Source organism: Balaenoptera physalus (genome assembly GCF_965194825.1).
Source record: "Balaenoptera physalus genome assembly, chromosome: 9".
NCBI lineage: Eukaryota > Metazoa > Chordata > Mammalia > Artiodactyla > Balaenopteridae > Balaenoptera > Balaenoptera physalus.
Window position 1 is genome coordinate 27,237,958 of NC_138888.1, and position 19,965 is coordinate 27,257,922.

Genomic DNA, 19,965 nt, shown 5'->3' on the forward strand with positions numbered 1-19,965 from the left:
CCAGTTTCTGGGAACTGAAATCTCCAGGTTGGTTAAATCTCCAGTTCTGAGTTTCCCAGAACTCTGACTTGGGTCCTTGAGGGAAGCTGCCTCCAGTGAGCAGGGACGCTGAGGCCCAGAAAGGAGGTGCTCTGGGGCGAGGGGCAGCCAGGCCTCTGAGTTGGAGGTAGAACGAGTGCTGAGGATGCCATGCAAGAATCTGGAGATGTGGAGGAGACAGAAGCAGTCTGGAACCTTTAGCTGTCACTCTTGCCCTTCTGTCTGCTCACTGTGGTCATTCAAGGACTGAGAATCGGATGGTGTAAGATAAGAAGGGGAATCAAGTTTAGATGGAAGGAGCAACTGGGCAGTAATTGGAGGTCGTTCATTCAACAAATACTTATTGAGCATCTACTAGATGCCAGGCACTGTTCTATGTGCTGGGGACACTATAGTGAGCAAAATAGAAAAAAAATCTGCATCCCATTGAAGCTGACATTCTAGTGGAGGAAGAAAAGCAATAAAAACACAGTAAACACGTAGCTGAATATATAGTAACAAATATAGTTAAATATATAGTTATATGTTGCTACATACTATGTGTGTTACATATATGTTTCTATAAATGGTAAATATATAGTAATACTAGCAAACACTTTCTATGGGCCAGATGTTGTTCTTAGTATTTCCTGTGTCTCTACTCACTTAATCCTCTTGACAATAGTCCTACGGCACTAGTTTTAGTAGTATCCTCATTTTGCAGATGAGGACACAGAGGCACAGAGTTGTTGAGTAACTCACCGAGGCCAGGCAGCCCTAAGTGATGGAGTCGGGATTTGAACGCAGGCAGCCTGGCTCCAGGGTCAAGTACCACACTGCTCTCCCCACTGCTACCCCAGAGGGTGACAAGTGCTGGGAGAAACATAAAGCAGGGGAGGGGGCAGGGCTTGGGTTGGGGGAGGGAATCACCAGCAGCCACTGTGGAATGAAGGCTTCTGTTTTAGGTCAGAAACACAGAACGCAGGGATTGCTTAAATCTCGTAATCATCCCCAATGAGTGTGCTTTTCTAATACAGAAAGTATCTGCTTGTTCGGGGGTTTTCTTTGTCTCCCTGCTGGACTGTAGGTCCGTCAGGGCAGGGACTGCCTTGGTTAGTGTCGTTGACCCAGCCCTCAGCAAAGAACCTGGCAGGTTCCATGACCATGCTGAAATTCTTAAATTTGGAGTTGGTTAATCCTATTCAAGTGTTTGTGACTCCCTAGTTTTTTAAGCACGCTTGAATGTTCTCTATAAAAGGAGAAAGGAAAGAAAAACTTAAAAGCGACTGTCAGAGGGCATGCCTCAGTGCACCAACATGAAGTGACCAGTGGGGACCAGAAGTGATTCTGGGGTCAGAATCACTTAGTAAATCCAGAATCGTCAAGGGATAGACAGGGTGCTTCTGACTGTACTGCTGGGGACTCTATGAATCCGCTCCTGTGGCATCCCATGGTGATCTTGTGATAGAGCAAGTCCTGCCCCAAGGTTACTGCTGGTTCATCCAGCTGATTGGGGCAATAGAAGGTAATGATTAGGAGCTTGGGTTCAGCCTCAACTTGACTTTGAGGCCTGGTTCCACCACATAAAGGCTGTGTGATTTGAGCAAGTTATTTAACCTCTCTGAGGCTGAATTTCCTAATCCATAAAATAGAAGAAACAATGGTATTCACCTCATAGGGTTGCTATAAGGAGTAACTAAGATCATGAATCATTGAGATAATAATAGAATGTATTCCACAAATGTTAATTATTATTGTTATTATTATCATTTTCAAGCAGGCTAATAACAGTTATCTAGTATCTTTAATTTTCTTCTACTACCAGATGGAAATAAGTCTTTTCATTGTATTAAATATTTCTATTAATAGATACATCTTTACATTTAAGCCTACCCTTTAGAACAAGACTAAAAGGTAGATGTTGGTCAGGTCCTCAAAGCGGCCCATAAAAGCCCTTTCAATCTGTAACATCCTTCTGAAATCCACTCACCATTTTTAAGGAAGCTTAAGGGATAAAGAAGAGAGAGCCCCTTTGCAGGAGAATCTGTGATGGTCCTCTGAGTGGTCAGGAAAGGCGTGCTGTCAGATGCTACTTTCTCATACTGAATCAGTCTCACCTGGTACCTAAGATGCTTGTTCATGAAGGCACGTTAATGAGTGCACACGGAGAGGCAGGAGTGAGAACAGAAATAACTATTAGGTACGTGATGAAATATCCCAGACAGAAGAACATTTCCCAGGGTAGACAGCATTCCTTTGTAGGGCAGTGGCATCAAAAACCAGAAGCAGCATGTTTTCCTGTTGTGAAAACAAAGCTAATGTCCAAAAAATGATTGCTATTTAAACTGCTGGCGAACACATAACTGATTTTTCACTGAGATAAGCTTCCAATTTCTGAATAACTCACATTTTTCTTCTTGAACATATTTTCATGTTACTGTGATATTGCCTATGAATCTTTACTTTGGTTGTAATTTAGTTCCTGGTAAGAAAAGAAACAAAGTTTATAATTGTTCCCAGTCTGATTTTAAAATATTCCCTTAATGACAGTTTTCAAGCTTTTCAATATAATTTTTTCTCGTCAAAACATAAACATGAGAGGGAGCTCCCAAATGAAAATATATTGAGAGAAAGAACTTGATGGGACATTTCTCTTTTATTTTAATAGACTCCTAGAAATTGTAATTTTCACAGCCCAGCTGAGGAATTTAATTTTAATGATGCAATAACAAAATGTGCAATATGAGATAGAAATGAGCATAATAAAAATCCAGTTGTTTCTTAAAGTTAAATGAGGATAAATAACATCCTACTATGTTTCCTTTAAGGAAGCAATGTTCCTTGCTCAAAGTAAAAAAAAGTTCAACTTGAGGGAGGAAATTTGTTTAAATATTGTATTTAATTTTTAATATGTGAAGTCATCCATTTGGTCCATTCTTATAACTAATTGCCTTATCGGTGGGTAAGGAATGGTTTCCCGGATGGAGTCTGAAGCGAGCCCCTTTTGACTGCAAGGAATTGACGCGCTTTAAGGGCAGTTGAAGGACTGGGGACATGTAAGCAGACACACGTAGCAATGAGGGAAGTGGCCTCTTCAGGTTAATTCCAACCACGGCGCCTAGCTGAGCCTCACACAGGCTGAAACTAGAGTGTGATTCCAAGGACCTTCAAGTCCCAGGAGTCAGTACATCTCTCCTCTGGCTCGGTTGCTGTTGGCCCGCTTGGTGTGCCATTGCTGTTTCCGTCCACTTCTCTCCATACTGATCATCATTCTCAACTCAGTTGTTTTTGCTTCCTTCCTTCCTTATAACTGGATGTACTCTTGCCCCTATTTTATTTTATTTTTTAAAAGTTTTTTTTGATGTGGACCATTTTTAAAGTCTTTATTGAATTTGTTACAATATTGCTTCTATTTTATGTTTTGGTGTTTTGGCCACGAGGCATGTGGGATCTTAGCTCCCCGACCAGGGATTGAACCTGCACCCCCTGCATTGGAAGGCGAAGTCCTAACCACTGGACCGCCAGGGAAGTCCCATTGCCCCTATTTTATGACTTATCTCTCTGGGCAGACTTTGAGCCTGAGATCCTATGGCTGAATCTCTCTTTAGCTCCCAGTTAAAATTTCTGAGAGTGGAATCTTATGGCCCCAGCCTGTCCCTGTTTGGGCAGAGCTTTGTCTATCTGACTCTATCATGACTCTTAGACAATGTATGGGGCAGGTGCCTTTCCTCCCAAAGTCTGATTATTTCTCTTTTTTTGCAGGGGAAGGAGCCATATAGTTCAAATATGGTCTTTCCCCTTAGCAGGGGGCATTTCTAAGCCCAGTTCTTCTTGGCAGGGGCTGTGGGATGGCAGAGCCATGGCTGATACATCCAGCACAGATACATCTGATCGACTGACAGATTATTGGTTATTCTTCACAGGGGGCCGAAGAACCTAAACTAAAATGGGAGCACATCACAACCCTCGTCGCAAGCCTTGGAGAATTTGTGAGGTCCACTGACCGGAAGATCATAGCCACCACCCTGTCGAAGCTGAAGCTGGAGCTGGACTTTGACAGCCACGGCATTAGTCAAGTTCAGGTGGTGCTCTTCGGTTTTCAAGATGCTGTAAGTATGATGTTTTGCCCATGTTTTCCCGCAGACTCCAGCCAAAATTAGTCAGAAAAATGGGATAAAAACATAAGTTGTTATCTTTTCTTTCTTTAATAATTTCGATCAATTCTGTTCTCTTTGGATCATAAATAAGCACCAGATTTGTTGTTTGGTGTGTAATCTTGTGTCTCCCCAGATTAGATACACATAAAATTGAACACCATGGAAGATAACAAAACTCACAAACCTCTCCCATGGCTGCACTTTGTTCTTATGAAATCATGTAGTCAGTCACTATTTATTTTGATGATTTTAGCAACAGAGCACACTTTAGTCCTGCACTTTCTAATTCTATATGAGACATGCCATCTAGTGGTCATTGAGAAAAATGTAACCGTACAGACCGGAATGATTGGTAATTTTTTTCCCCCCTGCTGTGGTTTCCATACAGAACATTTTAAACATACTTGTTTAATAAATATTCACTATTTCCTAGCCAGCAATATACTTCAGAGCACAGGGCATCACTGGATGAAAATTAATTCACAGGATCTGGTGAGAGATTGCTGAGGATTCCTCTCTCTCATACTGAGTTGCTATGCAACACAAACTTGAAGCCAGTTTTCCAGAAGCCTGATTCAAACCATATGCGATATTCTTGAATGAGACTTGTCTGTGGAACTGTGTACCAAAAAAAGCCTGAGGTCCTTCCTGGAAGGCCCTTACGAGGTGTGGGAGACTGAAATAAGAGAGTTCTTAAGTGGCAGGGGGGGCGGATGGTGGTGGGATGAATTGGGAGATTGGGATTGACATGTATACACTGATATGTACAAAACAGATAACTAATAAGAACCTGCTGTATAAAAAATAAATAAAATAAAATTCAAAAAAAATAAAAGAAAGAGAGAGAGAGCGTTCTTGACAGTGCCTGTCCTGTGAATAGGGAAGCACTTTGCATAATTTTATTTAAATTCCCCAAACTGACTCACTCCTAATGCGTTTATTGCTCCTACATAGGCGATGTCTTGACAATTGCATTTGGTGCATCACATGATCCCTGATTTAAATTGTAATCCTTCAGTGGCCACTTGTGCTCTCAGGAACTCTGTGTTAGCCGCTCAGTCTTGTGCTGTACTGTGGGCAGGGCAACGCTCCTGACTCCATTGGGGTCATGGAAAATGAGAGCAAAGCCTATCACTAATATTAAATGCTAAAGGCACACTCTCTCTGTAACTAGCGAGCCCTAGCCATCTGCAAACCGAATGAAATAATTTAGTGACTTTGTGCTTGCCTACACATTTGGCTTCCAGCCTAGAGATTGGAAGGCAAATAGGCGAGTAGAATTCAGATTGAGAGTGGGTAAGTTGTAATGCTGGGCCACAGGCCAGGTCTCTCTCTCTTTCTCTCTCTCTCTCTCACACACACACACACACACACACGCCCCGTTCTTGCTCACTCACTGTCCAAGATGGGAATGAACCCAAAGAATGGGCCGGATGTAATATACTGTTTAATGAAGGGCTGTGAGGAGCTGGTCATGGTGATAGAGGATCCCTCTTCCATTTACTACTTGTGACCCTCGAGAGAAATATTCTTAGTTACTAAATGTTATACCCGCATTTGTCAAATAAACAGGCAAGTCCTTTATGTAAGTACCAGGACAAAATCAGTCTGAAAGGACTTCCTAGAACAGGTGGGAACCTAGCAATGGTTCGCTTCCTTAGGAGCAACTACTCTAAGGAATTCCTCGGACAGACTGCCGTCTATACTGGGGGATTTTGATGAAGATGGACCAAGGACAGGAATAAGCAACTGGAGCTCCAGCTTTTGGCGTGAGATTACAGCTAGGTCCCCTTCTCCCCAGCTTCTTCTTAGCTCTCTAGTCAGAGCCCTGTTGGGAAAATAGCCTCTTTTCTTAGATGCCCGTGTCAACTAGAAATTAGTGGAGTTAACTCAAATTTTAGGTAAGCCTCTCTTAGCCTTATGATAAAAGTTATTGTTAAAAAGGTAATGTGGGGACTTCCCTGGTGGTCCAGCAGTTAAGACTCCGCACTCCCAATGCAGGGGCCCCGGGTTCGATCCCTGGTCAGGGAACTAGATCCCACATGCATGCCACAACTAAGAACCCACATGCCGCAATAAAGATCCCACGTGTTGCAACTAAAGATCCCAGTGCAGCCAAATAAATAAATAAATAAATATTTTAAAAATAAATAAATAAAAATTAAAAGGTAACGTGCTTGGCTTATACATACAATGGAATATTATTCACCCTTAAAAAGGAAGGAAGTTCTGACATATTACACTAAGTGAAATAAGCCAGGCACAAAAATACTATATGATTTCACTTTTGTGAGATACCTAGTATAGTCAGATTCATAGACAGGAAGTAGAATGGTGGTTGTCAGGGGCTGGGTGGAGAGGGCAAGGGGAAATTGTTGTTTAATGGGTGTAGAGTTTCAGTTTTGCAAGATGAAAAGAGTTTTGGAGATAGAAGGTGGTGACGCACAACAATGTGAATGTACTTAAGCCATTGAACTGTACACTTAAAAATGGTTAAGATGGTAAATTTTATGTTATGTGTATTTTACCATAATTTTTAAAAAGAAAAAGAAAGGTAATGCATATATCTACTTCAGTGTCTACTTAAATATGTGAAATATTACTAGTCACTAAAAAGAGATAGCCTGACAACAAAAGTTTTTAATGTGAACAGCTTTTCTGGAATAGTTTGGCAGATTATTCCCCCGTTTAAAAAGATATAAGCAACACACCATTGTAAAGCAATTATACTCCAATAAAGATGTTAAAAAAAAAAAAGGTATAAGCAAGTGTGGGAAGGAAAACAAGGCATGCACTGTGGCACATCTGTAGGTAGCATGTATGTGCTCATATTCCCCCTTTACTGGTGTTTCCAAGTCACCAGAGTATGCTGCAGCACTTGGTTGTGTTAAACAGCAGTTATAACATTTAAGAATAGCAATTACTTTTACTTAAATCCCCTTGGACTCTTTTTTTTCCTCCTTTACCGCTTCCACCATCCAATCTGCTGACATCGTGAAAGGCAGAAGTTACAGGTTCTGAGTCCCAAAGAGGCAACATTCCCATTTAACCAGATTGCCTTTCATTTAAGTGGTGTATCTCACTCGCTTACATGAGGATCGCCAAACTTCATTTTGAAGTGGCAATTTTGCATTTGTTTTCCGCTGACATAAAGAAATTATCCACCATTCAAGGTAAAGAAAACTTTTAGTTATTTTTGTTGATGGAATGTCATCCAGATGTGTGCATCAGCTAGGTTATTTGCAATTAAATATTAAAGTAGACCAAATGTCACTCTCTTCCTCCAGGTCAATAAAGTTCTTCGGAATCATAATATCAAGCCACACTGGATGTTTGCCTTAGACAGTATCATCCGAAAGGCGGTGCAGACAGCCATTACCATTCTGGTTCCAGGTCAGAAATACCTAATTACTTGGCAAATATTTAGTGTTTGATATTTTCAATTACCATTCATTATCATTTATGGTGTCTCCTCACTGTTTTTAAGACCAGGTTAACCTTTTTTTTTTAAATCTTTAAAAGCCACCAAATAATATTTATCTAGTGCATATAGTCTGAGCAATGGTACACCCAGCAAAACGTTTGCTATGAGTGAGGAAGACTTGCTTCCTTGTCTTTAAAGAGCATAGCTGGATATGAAGACAAAGAGAAAACTCTACAGGTGACCCAAATACATATGCATTTCAATATACAGATATCTGTGCCCACAAAACATATTCCCGTGTCATCCTTTACCAGTGGTTCCCACACCTGCCGGTGCACTGAGTGATGTAACGAACTGCGTGATGTAAGGAGCTCTTTAAATTACAGCTTTCAGAGCTCCGTCCCGGACTGGGTGAGAATCTGCTGGGGATACAGCCCAGGAATCTGATTTTCATCCAGCTTCCAGGTCATTTTGATACACAGCCAGGTTTAGAAATCACTGGTCTAGACAGGTCCCAGCTGTGTTTGCAGTGAGATACAAAAGGAGTAGTGTTCATGAAACCAGGTTTTATGGAGTAAGGGAGAGACGTATTCATATTCTAAGACAAACTTCCAAAGTGTTTTGATAGTGTACCCATTAATAAAAATTTTAAGCAGAGCTCTTTCACCTTACCTGTGTGTGTGTGTGTGTGTGTTGTGTGGATAGGGATAGAGAAATAGATTGATTTAGATATACGAATTAGAAACATGTTCTATTGTACTAATTTTACATGTATTATAAAGTGTTCTAAAGTAGAAATCTAAAAATATAAGTATGAAACATTTTAAATTTTATGTTATTTATAAATGGTACCACAAGCTTTTAAGTTATCATCAACCCTTCTGAGTTGTGGAATTCCCTCTCTTCCTTCAGAATACCTTGTTTGGTTTGAGAGTGAGGAATTAACTTATTTCTTTCTTATGAAAGGAAGGAATGGAAGAAGTTCTAACGTCCCTGAACATGCTCTTCCTCTACAGAGCGCACCTGCACCCCTCGTCCCTCCTGCCACCTACCTTTGCATTCTTGTACCTTTACCTTCTTCGGGTCTCAGTTTACAACATGCCTCTGCAGAGAGTCCTGACCGACCCCGAAGTCTACAGTAGGCTCTGCCATCACTCTCTCTCTCTGGAAATGGTTTTTCCCCATTGGTGACACTTGCACCAATCAGAAACTGCTTTTATTTTCTTGTCTAATAGCTGTTTCCCTCACCAGAGGGTCTGTTTTATTTTATTCTGTGCTAATAAGCACACTGTCCAGCATGGTGCCTGGAAAATAATAGACTCCTGATAAATATTGGTTGAAACAATAAGTAAATGAGTTTCACCTGGTTATAACAAATTAGTGTGAAAATTTTTGCAGAACTTTGAAAAAAATCCTAGAGAGGCTTTGAAATGCGTGACTAGTGAGTGGTTGGATGTGAACCTGAGGAATCTAAAGCTGATGGAAACCTACCGTAATGCTCTAAGGAAGTCAGCACATACTTATGTTTAGATGGTTGATCACTGGAATAAGCTTGGCTGTGGGAAATGTACCCAAGAGGGGTTATAAACCCAAAAGATACAAGAGGTGAGAGAGATTAGGTGCGTATCAGTAAAAGCGATAGGTATAGGCCATGAGTTATATCCAGTAGTAACCTAAATTAAGAATGCTCAAATGAGGAGAGGAGAGAGGGATTATACTTTGAAATAATTTAACTAGCATATAAATAATCTGTTAATCTAATTTTTGTTTAAAAAAATCCTTTTAAAATGGATTACCTAAATGCAATGAATTGTATCCTGGAATAGGAAAAAGAACATCAGTGAAAAACTGGCATAATTTGAAAGTAGTCAGTAGTTTAGTTAATACAATTGGTACTGTACTGATGTTAATTTCTTAGTTTTGACAGAGGTACCATAGTTACATAAGATGTACTGGGGGAACTGAGTGGAAGGTATATGGGAGTTCTCTGTATTATCTTTGCAGTGTTTCTGTAAATCTAAAATTCTTCCAAAATATAAAGTTTATAAAGCACACTGATTATCACACTGTAGGTGAAACACTGTTAAGTTTAGAGAGAGTGAAAGGGACAGTGCAGCGAGGCATGTCTCCTCTCATGGGTGTCCCCGTGATGGGCACTGCTTTAACCCAGCCACGTGCAGAGCAAGGCACGTTCTTTATGCAAAGGGTTTGCTAAGGAAAGTTATTTGTCCTTCCACTGTGAATTGGCTTCTTTGAGGCCACTAGGGGTCTCTGATGACAACTGAAATGACTGTTTGGAAGCATTTTAAAAAGTGGACCAAAAAAAAAAGGAATTCCCTGGCAGTCCAGTGGTTAGGACTCCACACTTTCACTGCAGGGGGCACGGGTTCAATCCCTGGTCGGGGAACTAAGATCCTGCAAGCCGTGTGGTGCAGCCAAAAAAATAGTAATAATTTGTAAAATAAAATAAAAAGTGGAAATTTTAGAGAATTACATTAAGAAAGTATTTTTTTATATTCCTCTCGGGATAGGGGAAGACAATGTACACTGTACACCAACATATAAATGATGAAATATATGAACAAGAGGAATTGATTTCAAGCATTTGACAATTCCATCAAATTTCCAAATGTCCCTAAAGATTTTGTAATACAATTAAGATTCAAAGAAACACTAAAAATGTCTCTCTTTATAGTCCCCTGATAAAAATTCCTTTTAGATGACAAAATACTACAATTTACCTACCAAATTTTAAAAAACATGCTAAAGAAACCAACAAATTCAAAAGTATACCATCATAAATACATACATTTCCTAGATGTGTTTGCTGAGAGAACCCAGATCTTGGTTTCTAAATACCATTCTCTAATAAAAGGAATCAGAGCTCCTTGGAGAAATGGTTGATTTCCAGGCCTAGGGCAGAGGAAATTCAAGATGAACTTAGAACATACTGTGATGGCAGAAAGTAATGAAGTGCCCCCAAGGGATGAAAGCTTATTCAAAGGACACTGGAGACAGCTTGAAGGAGTTCCCCAAAGTCTAAGCCAGAACAAATTAAGCAAAAATTAAAATAAAAGAATAATAGTATTGGATTATAGCCCATAGAATAAACTAAATATCCATGAGTCCATACTGATATAAGTAATTAAATAAATAACTCTATGGAGGAGAAGGGCCAGCTCTTTTTTTTTAGTAGAATTCCAATTAATTAATGTAGAAGGAATGAGGGAAATAGAAAATCACCATCAGGCAAACATCACAGTAATAATTATTGCAAGCAAGAACAATCAATGGCTCCTAAGATCAGTAGGCAAAAGTGTGCTGAGAAACAGGATATTTGAATGGTCTTGGGGAATCTCCCCACAAGATATCTACTAATTACAAAGAGAAAACAGTGACACCCCCTTTATCAAAAGATCAAGGTAAGCATCACTCGTAATAAGACACATCAGCATTATGTACCTCTTGCTATGATGCACTGAGAAGGGCACAACATCACCTTTGTGGTATTCTTGTCAAAAATGCAGAGCCACAATCTCATCATGACAAGACATAAGTGAACTAAAAATGAGACACAGTACAAAAAAAACTGACCAGTACTCCTCAAAAGTAAGGAGGTCATGGGGGATAAAGAAATACTAGGGTTAGGACTTCCCTGGTGGCGCAGTGATTAAGAATCCGCCTGCCAATGCAGGGGACACAGGTTCGAGCCCTGGTCCGGGAAGATCCCACATGCCGTGGAGCAACTAAGCCCGTGCGCCACAACTACTGAGCCTGCGCTCTGGAGCCCGCAAGCCACAACTACTGAAGCCTGTGCACCTAGAGCCCGTGCTGTGCAACAGGAGAAGCCACTGCACTGAGAAGACCACGCACCACGATGAAGAGTAGCCCCGCTCACCGCAACTAGAGAAAGCCTGCACGCAGCAACGAAGACCCAATGCAGCCAAAAATAAATACATAAATTTATTAAAAAGAAAAAAAGAAAGAAAAAAATACTAGGGTACTGTCACAGATTGGCAGAGACTAAGAAACATGACAACTAATGCAGTGTGGGATCCCCGATCAGAAAAAGAACATTCTTGGGAAAACCAGTGCAATTCAAATAAGGTCTATAGATTAGTTAATACTGTTGTATCCATGTTAACTTCCTGGTTTTGTTAATAGTGCCAAAGTTGTGTAAGATGTTAAGTTTAGGGCAAGCTGCTAAAGGATATACAGGAACTCTCTGTACTGTTTTTGCAACTTTTCTGTTATCCTAAAACTATTTCACAGTGAAAAGTAAAAAATAAAAAAGTGTTCAATCTTCTTTCTTCCGAAAAAGAGCACACAGAACAGAGAGTACAGTGCAAGCCTCTTAAGAGTTTTTTTTCTCGGGCTGTTTTCCCACTTGTCATCAAGGATCAGCCTGTGGATTACTGGCAACATTAAGTATCTGTTGTTACTTCTCAAGTACAGTCTGGCTGTGGGTGACCAGATGGAGAAACGCTGAGCATGAGATCGTGTTGGCAGTGCTAAGGTAGAGAGAATCGACAATGTAGGCACACTTCTCATAGAAACTCTAATTGTTTAAACTGCTAGAGCACTTGGTATTACTACCAGTTGTGAAGCTGAATCAGTCATGTGCCCCATGTCCACAGTAATGTAAAATGACCAGCATTGTAAACTATATGCAGTGCTTGATGCAAGGATCATACGTCGTTCTGACAAGTATTGTGATCCTAATTGGCATCAGAAATACCTTGTGTTAAAGAAGCTTGGTCTAGTTATTTTCCCCTGGGGAATTAACCAGTTGGGGTGGAGTGGGAGGGTAGGGAGGTGGGAATAATATCGTTGTTTGATCCTGTCTTGCTGTTTTGGAAACATGCACCCGCTCTAATTTCCCACACATGGGCTTAAACGCCGTCCACTCATTCCAGGGTCCCCTGGGTCCCTGCCTTTCTCCTGACACTTGGCTGACACATGTTATCTTTGTACATGCTTTTATGACTCTTCTGTATATTTGCCCTAGTTCTCCTTTAGGTTGTTATCTCTTTTAGGACAAAGACCAGATGCTCTGTCTCATTTGCATGTTTTACAATGTCTATTCGATGATGTATCCTCAGGGAGCCACCATTGAAAGACCAAAATAACAAAGTATTGCATTCACTTACATTTTAAAAAAAAATAAATTTATTTATTTATTTATTTGGCTGCATTGGGTCTTCGTTGCTGTGCACGTGCTTTCTCTAGTTGTGGCGAGCAGGGACTACTCTTCGTTGTGGTGTGTGGGTTTCTCATTGCGGTGGCTTCTCTTGTTGCAGAGCACGGGCTCTCGGAGCGCAGGCTTCAGTACTTGTGGCACACAGGCTCAGTAGTTGTGGCTTGCAGGCTCTAGAGCCCAGGCTCAGTAGTTGTGGCACACAGGCTTAGTTGCCTGTGGCACGTGGGATCTTCCCAGACCAGGAATTGAACTTGTGTCCCTTGCATTGGCAGGCGGATTCTTAACCACTGCACCACCAGGAAAGTCCCTACAATTTTCTACTTTTTTCTGATTATTGAGAAAAATTTTTAGTCACTTGCACATAAGTAAAATGAATAATATATGATAATTTAAAGTGTACAGAGTTAGGGGAATGTAAGGGAACATTTAAATGTAATAATAAATATCAGAAATTTTCCTTCCCCCAAAGTGAGATTATATTCAGCAGGGCAATAAACCTTTTAAATTGTTTTTAAAATTTCAGTTTAGAGACCATGAGAAAAAATTTAGAAAATTTAAAAGGCCTACTCTTGTTCTAATTTAATATAGAATTGAACTCTCTTAAATTATTTTTAAAGTAAGATTTTTTTCACTGTTTTGTTCCATTATAAATACAAATAATCCTAGTAGGATAACTTCCATTCTGCCAACATTTTTTGAGAGACTAATATGTCTTAACTCCTATACCAGGTGCCAGGCTTACAAAACTTAAACACCTGATTTTGAGTCACACCTACTATAGATGATCTAGGAAATAGAATTTTGGAAGGAGAAAGGAGATAATGAAAAAAAAAAAAGCAGTGTAGAGGTGGAGTTTGGTTAACCTTAAGAGATAAAGGGTGAGGATGTGGAGAGATTAGAACCTTTGTTCACTATTGGTGAGGCTGTAAAATGGTGCAGCCACTATGGAAAACAGTATAGTGGCTCCTCAAGAAATTAAAAATAGAACTACCATATGTTCCAGCAATTCCTCTTCTGGGTATATATTCAGAAGAATTGAAAGCAGAATCTCAAAGAGATATTTGCACACCCAAGTCCATAGCGGCATTATTCACAATAGCCAAGAGGTAGAAGCAACACAAGTGTCCAATGATAGATGAATGGATAAACAAAATGTGGTATATCCATACAATGGAATATTATTCAGCCTTGAAAAGGAAGGAAATTCTGACACATGTTACAACATGGATAAACCTTAAAGACATATGCTAAGTGAAATAAGCCAGTCACAAAAAGACAACTGCATGATTCCACTTTCATGAGGTATCAATAGCAGTCAAATTCATAGACACAGAAAGTAGAAAGGTGGTTGCCGAGGACAGGAGGGAGGGGAGAATGCAGAATTGTTGAGTGAGTATAGAGTTTCAGTTTTGCAAGATGACGAAGTTCTGGAGATTAGTTGAAAAATAATGTGAACATATTTAACACTACTAAACTGTACCCTTAGAAATGGTTAAAATGGTACATTTTATGTCATGCATTGTTTCACCACGATAAAAAAAAAATTTGAAAATAAACAAAGATTGGTAAAGGAAGTCAGGGCTACATAAACCTGGCCCTAAAAAGGGCACTCTAGGGCTTCCCTGGTGGCACAGTGGTTGAGAATCTGCCTGCTAATGCAGGGGACATGGGTTCGAGCCCTGGTCTGGGAGGATCCCACATGCCGCGGAGCAACTGGGCCCGTGAGCCACAATTACTGAGCCTGCGAGTCTGGAGCCTGTGCTCCACAACAAGAGAGGCTGCGATAGTGAGAGGCCCGTGCACCGTGATGAAGAGTGACCCCTGCTTGCCACAACTAGAGAAAGCCCTCGCACAGAAACGAAGACCCAACACAGCCATAAATTAATTAATTAATTAATTTTTTTAAAAAAAGGGCACTCTGGTTTTGTTATGAGCAAAAGATGAGTTCTTGTTTAGATTGTTGAATTTGAAGTGCTTCCTGCACAGGGATATTTAGAGGTATTGGATGTAACAGAATCAGGGCTAGATTGTCATCCACACATCACATGTACTTACTCTTCATAGATTTTAATGAGCTCATCCATGGAGAGTAGTAAGTAGAAACATAAAACTGAAGAATGGAATTCAGGTTCCAGCTTTTAAGGGGCAGGTAGTAGACAAAAAGGCTCTGACGAAGAGAAGCAGCAGCCAAAGATTTAAAGGAGAATACCATACACAGGTCAGTAAGGCAAAGAAAGAAAAGTTACCTGGAGGATTTGGCGATGGGTAGGCCCTTTGGTTGCCATAAAGGCTATATTGGAGTGGTGGGAGGGGTCTTGCATCACTCCCACTTAAGAGCCCTCCCCCAGCACAGGGGCTCTTAACCTATGGTTCACAGACACTCGGAACAGGCTTCAGGGAGTCAGTGAGCCCTCAAGAAATCCAGGGAAAATGCTGTATGAATGTGCTTCTCTTCTGGGGAGAATCTCCATTGGCTTTCATCAGATTCTTGGTGGGTTCTGTGATCTAATGAAAGTTCCAGGTGCCCCACAATGAGACATCACCTCAGACCTGTAGGAATGGCTGTCATTAAATAGAACACAAATAACAAATGTTGGCGAGGAGGTGGGGAAAAGGGGACCCTCCTACACTGTTGGTGGGAATGTAAATGGGTGCAGCCACTGTGGAGAACAGTATGGAGGTTTCTCAAAAAACTAAAAACAGACCTACCATATGACCCAGTAATTCCACTCCTGGGGATATATCCAAAAGAAACAAAAGCAGTAATTTGAAAAGATACATGTATCCCTGTGTTCATAGCAGCGTTATTTACAACTGCCAAGGTATCAACAGATGAATGGCTAAAGAAGTGTGTGTGTGTGTGTGTGTGTGTGTGTGTGTGTGTGTATACTACTACTCAGCCATACAAAAGAATGAAAATTTGCCCTTTGCAGCAACATGGATAGACTTGGAGGGCATTATGCTAAGTGAAATAAGTCAGACAGAAAAAGACAAATACAAAATTTCCACAAATATGATATCACTTATATGTGGAATCTAAAAAAGACAACAAACTAGTGAATAAAACAAAAAAGAAGCAGACTCACTGATACAGAGAACAAACAAGTGTTTACCAGTGGGGAGAGGGAAGGGGGGAGGGGCAATACGAGGGTAGAGGGAAAATAAGGGTTATTATGAGATTATATAAAATCATGTGTGTGAAACTTTTGAAAGTTGTAAAGGACTATAGAATTTAAAGAATCTTTCATTCAAAAAAATAAAAGTTCCATGTGTCATAGCATATGGAACCAAGACCCAGTATTTCTGCTACCCTGATTTCACTTAAATTATGAATGTAGTTCCTTTTGAGGGGCCATTTTGAGAACCTAATCACAATTTGTAATAGTTTTTCCCATGGGAAGGTATCATCCCAGTTCTGAAGTGACATGCAGATGAACTCGTGTCATACAGTGTTTTTAAGCTGGAGACTTGTAACTTTTACACTTTAGATTTCAATGGTTAGTCCACAGGTTAGGGTAGGACACACACCAAATGTAACCCAATAGTCAAAAGCGGATAGTCTTACTAGAGTGAATATAAGCATTGTGTGGCATTTTCAGTACACGCCACCCCCCCACTTACATTTTGAATGTTACAAGCAAAAAGCATTCTGTGTTCTTACTTTTGTTTATACAATCTCTCTATATCTCAATTTCCTCAGTTCTAAGTGAGTTAATAGTTGCCAGATATTATATAATTGAAAATATGAATTTTAATTGTGTAAACAAATTTTTATATTCTTAACAGGTTTTTACATAATTGCTTTCTGATTTTAACATGTTTCCCACGTACCTTATGCGCAGTGTGGAAGTTTCTCTTCTGTTTGAATTAGATCATTCTGAGTTTATACATCTTGTGAATTTTGCCAATTCACCGGAAAAACAAATCTGAAGTAATGCGCAGAAATCCATCTCATCACTTTTGGAAAAGCAGCTGGGAATACATCTCTTACTGATAGCAGGGGAGATGACATTCATGTCTTAAGAAATTAAGGCAATCGTTCTTATTTCATTAACAGTGTTGTTGATCATATGCTTACAGAACTGAGGCCACATTTTAGCCTTGCATCTGAGAGTGATACCGCCGATCAAGAAGACTTGGATGCAGAAGATGACCATGAAGAACAGCCTTCAAATCAAACTGTCCGAAGACCTCATGTGGTCCTAGAAGATGCTGTGGCCACGTCAGGGGTGAGCACACTCAGTTCTACTGTATCCCACGACTCCCAGAGTGCTCACCGGTCGCTGAATGTACAGCTTGGAAGGATGAAAATAGAGACAAATAGGTGAGTCCTATTCTGACATGGCTGGGTTTCTTTCTTCTTACTTTTATGTAAGTGCATGTGTTTGGGGTCTACTTTAAAGATTGGTCCGCAGAATATACAAAACATTATTCCTTTATCCCACTCATATAAACTTGATTTAATGCTTTATTCATTAAAATGAGAGATTTATTAGTCTCTTTAGTCAAATACGTTTTCTGCTTCTACCAGTTGAGTCCTTCAGCAGCTCTTCTTTGATCACTGCTTTATCTCCAAGTGCACTGAGATTTTCAGAGTAACTTAGTTGTAACCTCATAGACTCTCTGGGATGCAGACTCAGAGCAGCGTGTACCGTCCAACAGATAGCTGAAAGACAGGCAGAGAGTCTGTGTCCTTGAGAGCGTGTGATGTGGAATATCAGGTTCTTTCAGGAGAGGAAGAGCTCTGTTCTTGAGGAGATAAAATTAATGGTTGAAAAGCTTTTCATTTTAGAGCCTTGAAAGGATGATCTGTTGACCACATTTGTGATTCTACTTTATTTTTAATATGCTGTGTCATATCTGGAGTTTAATTTTGCTTTGAGAATTTGATACCACAGAACCCACATGATCAGGTTATTGAGTGAACAGTAAATATTTCCTGTTCTTCACAGATGTTGGCACAGTTCAAGGTCTGAATCTTTATGATTTATAGCTTCCTGTGCTGGTTACAGTTGACATGTGGGCAACTGACTTTATGACTTTGGGTTTTGACAGGGAAAACTTTTTTTTTTTGGAGTGAATCAATAAATGTTGTTCAAATATTTAGCAACCTTAGTTGAAAATCCGAGTTGTTCACCAGGGAGATAAATCCATTTTATTTTTAGTCATAAGTTCAGGTTTTGGATAAGCTTGAATACCAAGCTTGTATGAGTAGTACAAACCTCATCCTGTATTTAGAAACGTGAATTTTAGTTGCGTGATTAAGTAAATCCATACATATCTTCTATGATTTACATACAGAAATCTTTCTGAATAAAGGGAAAGTGGCTTTCTGACTTCCTTATCCCAGTCTTGTTCTCTGAAACCCAGCTCTTTACTTCGCATCTCTATTACTTAGTGGAAAAGAACTGGAGCCTTTTCTAAGACTTCATCGAAATCTTCGTGTCCCTCTTTTCCTGCTCTTCTCAAGTAATAGTCCCATCATGACGCTCCATCCATTATAGTAGCTGTTGACTTCAGTCAGTTCTCTTCAGTTTACTGTCTGTCGCTCAATCCTGGAGTTGGTTTTTCATACCCACATTTTCATACCCAGAGCCACCCCACCCCACTCTGCCCATGCCTTCCAGACAGTAAAGCTACTTTATTTACCAGCGAGCTGGTACATTTGCTCCTCTGGCCCCTGAACCTTCTGTCTGCATATCCTGGCTTATGTCACTAGAATGTGTCTCTCCTGAGTGCAGTCTTTTCCTTCTCTCCTCAGTCCATTTGCGTTACCCTGACTTACACCCCGTCCCCGCCATCTGTCCACCATGCTCGATCCATCTGTAGTCCCTGAGGGCTGCCTTTCTCCGGCTGCTTTCTTCAGGTCTTCACATCTCTTTTCTGAGGGTCTAAGCTAGCTGAGGGCCTGCTTTCCACGTCTGCCCACAAGACTGACCACATTTCTTTACTACATTAGTATGTTGTTAACACTTCTTACAGGGGCCCACTCATTTGTTTTTTCTCTGTGTATTTACACATGTATCTGTGAAATCTATATGGTTGTTGGCCTCCTTTTTTCTTTTTCTAATAGGATCTCCCACAGCTCCTCCATCACCCCCAGAAAAGTGAGACCAGGTACAACATTCACTTCACATAGGATTTAAAGAAAGGGCAGCTGCTTCTGTCCAAGTGCTGATAAGGGGCTGGTCATGTCTATATGGGTCCTTGTAGTTTTCAGTGGAATATTCCTTGATATATAGATGCACATATATTGCAAAATAAATTGAGGAAATGTTAGTGTGTTTTTAGGAAAGTTTGTAAACCCTCGGGCTAGAAATCTTAAGCTTATATTTAGGATAATCACTGATAAAGATACATCACGTTTATCCAGCTCTTGATGATTGGATCATCAATAATACTAAATGGCAGAAAATAACAAAAAAGCTTTAGAATGTATGCTTTGCTTAAAGTATATGCTTACAGAAAATGTTCTGACAATAATTTGCTTCACACAAGGAGTTGGGACAGTACTGCAGAGGTAGTTAAAATCTAACTCAGGAGGAGCTGACTGGTTATCTAATTTCCCTTTCCTGCAATTCTGGAATTACCCGCCAACCCAGCTCCTCACCCACACCCATCTGAGTTAAAAAATTGATCTCATGGCTGATCCTTGCCAAACTTCTCTGGAACAGAGAGGCAGTCATTTGCCTTGGTTTCAAAGGATTTCCCTACTAACTGAAGACAAAGTAAAAATAAAACTGATGGGCTGGATGGATATGCCCTTAAAAGAAATAATTTTGAGAGCTGGATTTGGGACAAATGAGGTGGCCTGTCAATGCTTTGCTTCCAATGTTAAGTTCTGGCTTTTAAGATAAAAAGGAAATATATAGTCTAGGTAAACATGGGTTAAATTCTAGAAGATTTCACTTGTGTTCTTTGAGAAAAACAATAAGAATATGCTGTCACTATTCCATACATGTAAATTAGCAAGAAAGACAAAAATATGTACCAGACCAAAAAATTGCCAACTTAAAAAAATTCATAATGAGCTTGCTATCCATTTCTTTGAATATCATTCATATTAGAGTAGGTAAAAGTCTCCCTTAATCCTCTCCTTCCCTCTTGCTTTCAGTTCCTACTGCTTAATCCACCTAATTGTGCACTGTTTACTCTGCAGTTGTCTT

At 40.1% G+C, this 19,965-nt stretch overlaps 1 protein-coding gene across 4 annotated transcripts in view; it reads left to right on the forward strand.

Moving 5' to 3' along the window:
- The window catches only part of MAP3K5 (mitogen-activated protein kinase kinase kinase 5), a 220,373-nt gene that overhangs the window by 192,094 nt on the left and 8,314 nt on the right, over positions 1 to 19,965 (forward strand). For 2 of the 4 annotated variants that reach the window (XM_082474443.1, XM_082474442.1), the window contains exons 24-26: positions 3,942 to 4,127; positions 7,463 to 7,568; positions 16,880 to 17,123. In XM_082474443.1, the coding sequence (XP_082330569.1) occupies positions 3,942 to 4,127; positions 7,463 to 7,568; positions 16,880 to 17,123 (536 nt within the window). Of the gene's footprint in view, positions 1 to 3,941; positions 4,128 to 4,608; positions 7,440 to 7,462; positions 7,569 to 16,879; positions 17,124 to 19,965 lie in introns of those variants that run through there. The other 2 variants (XM_082474444.1, XM_082474445.1) reach the window with 2 other exon arrangements.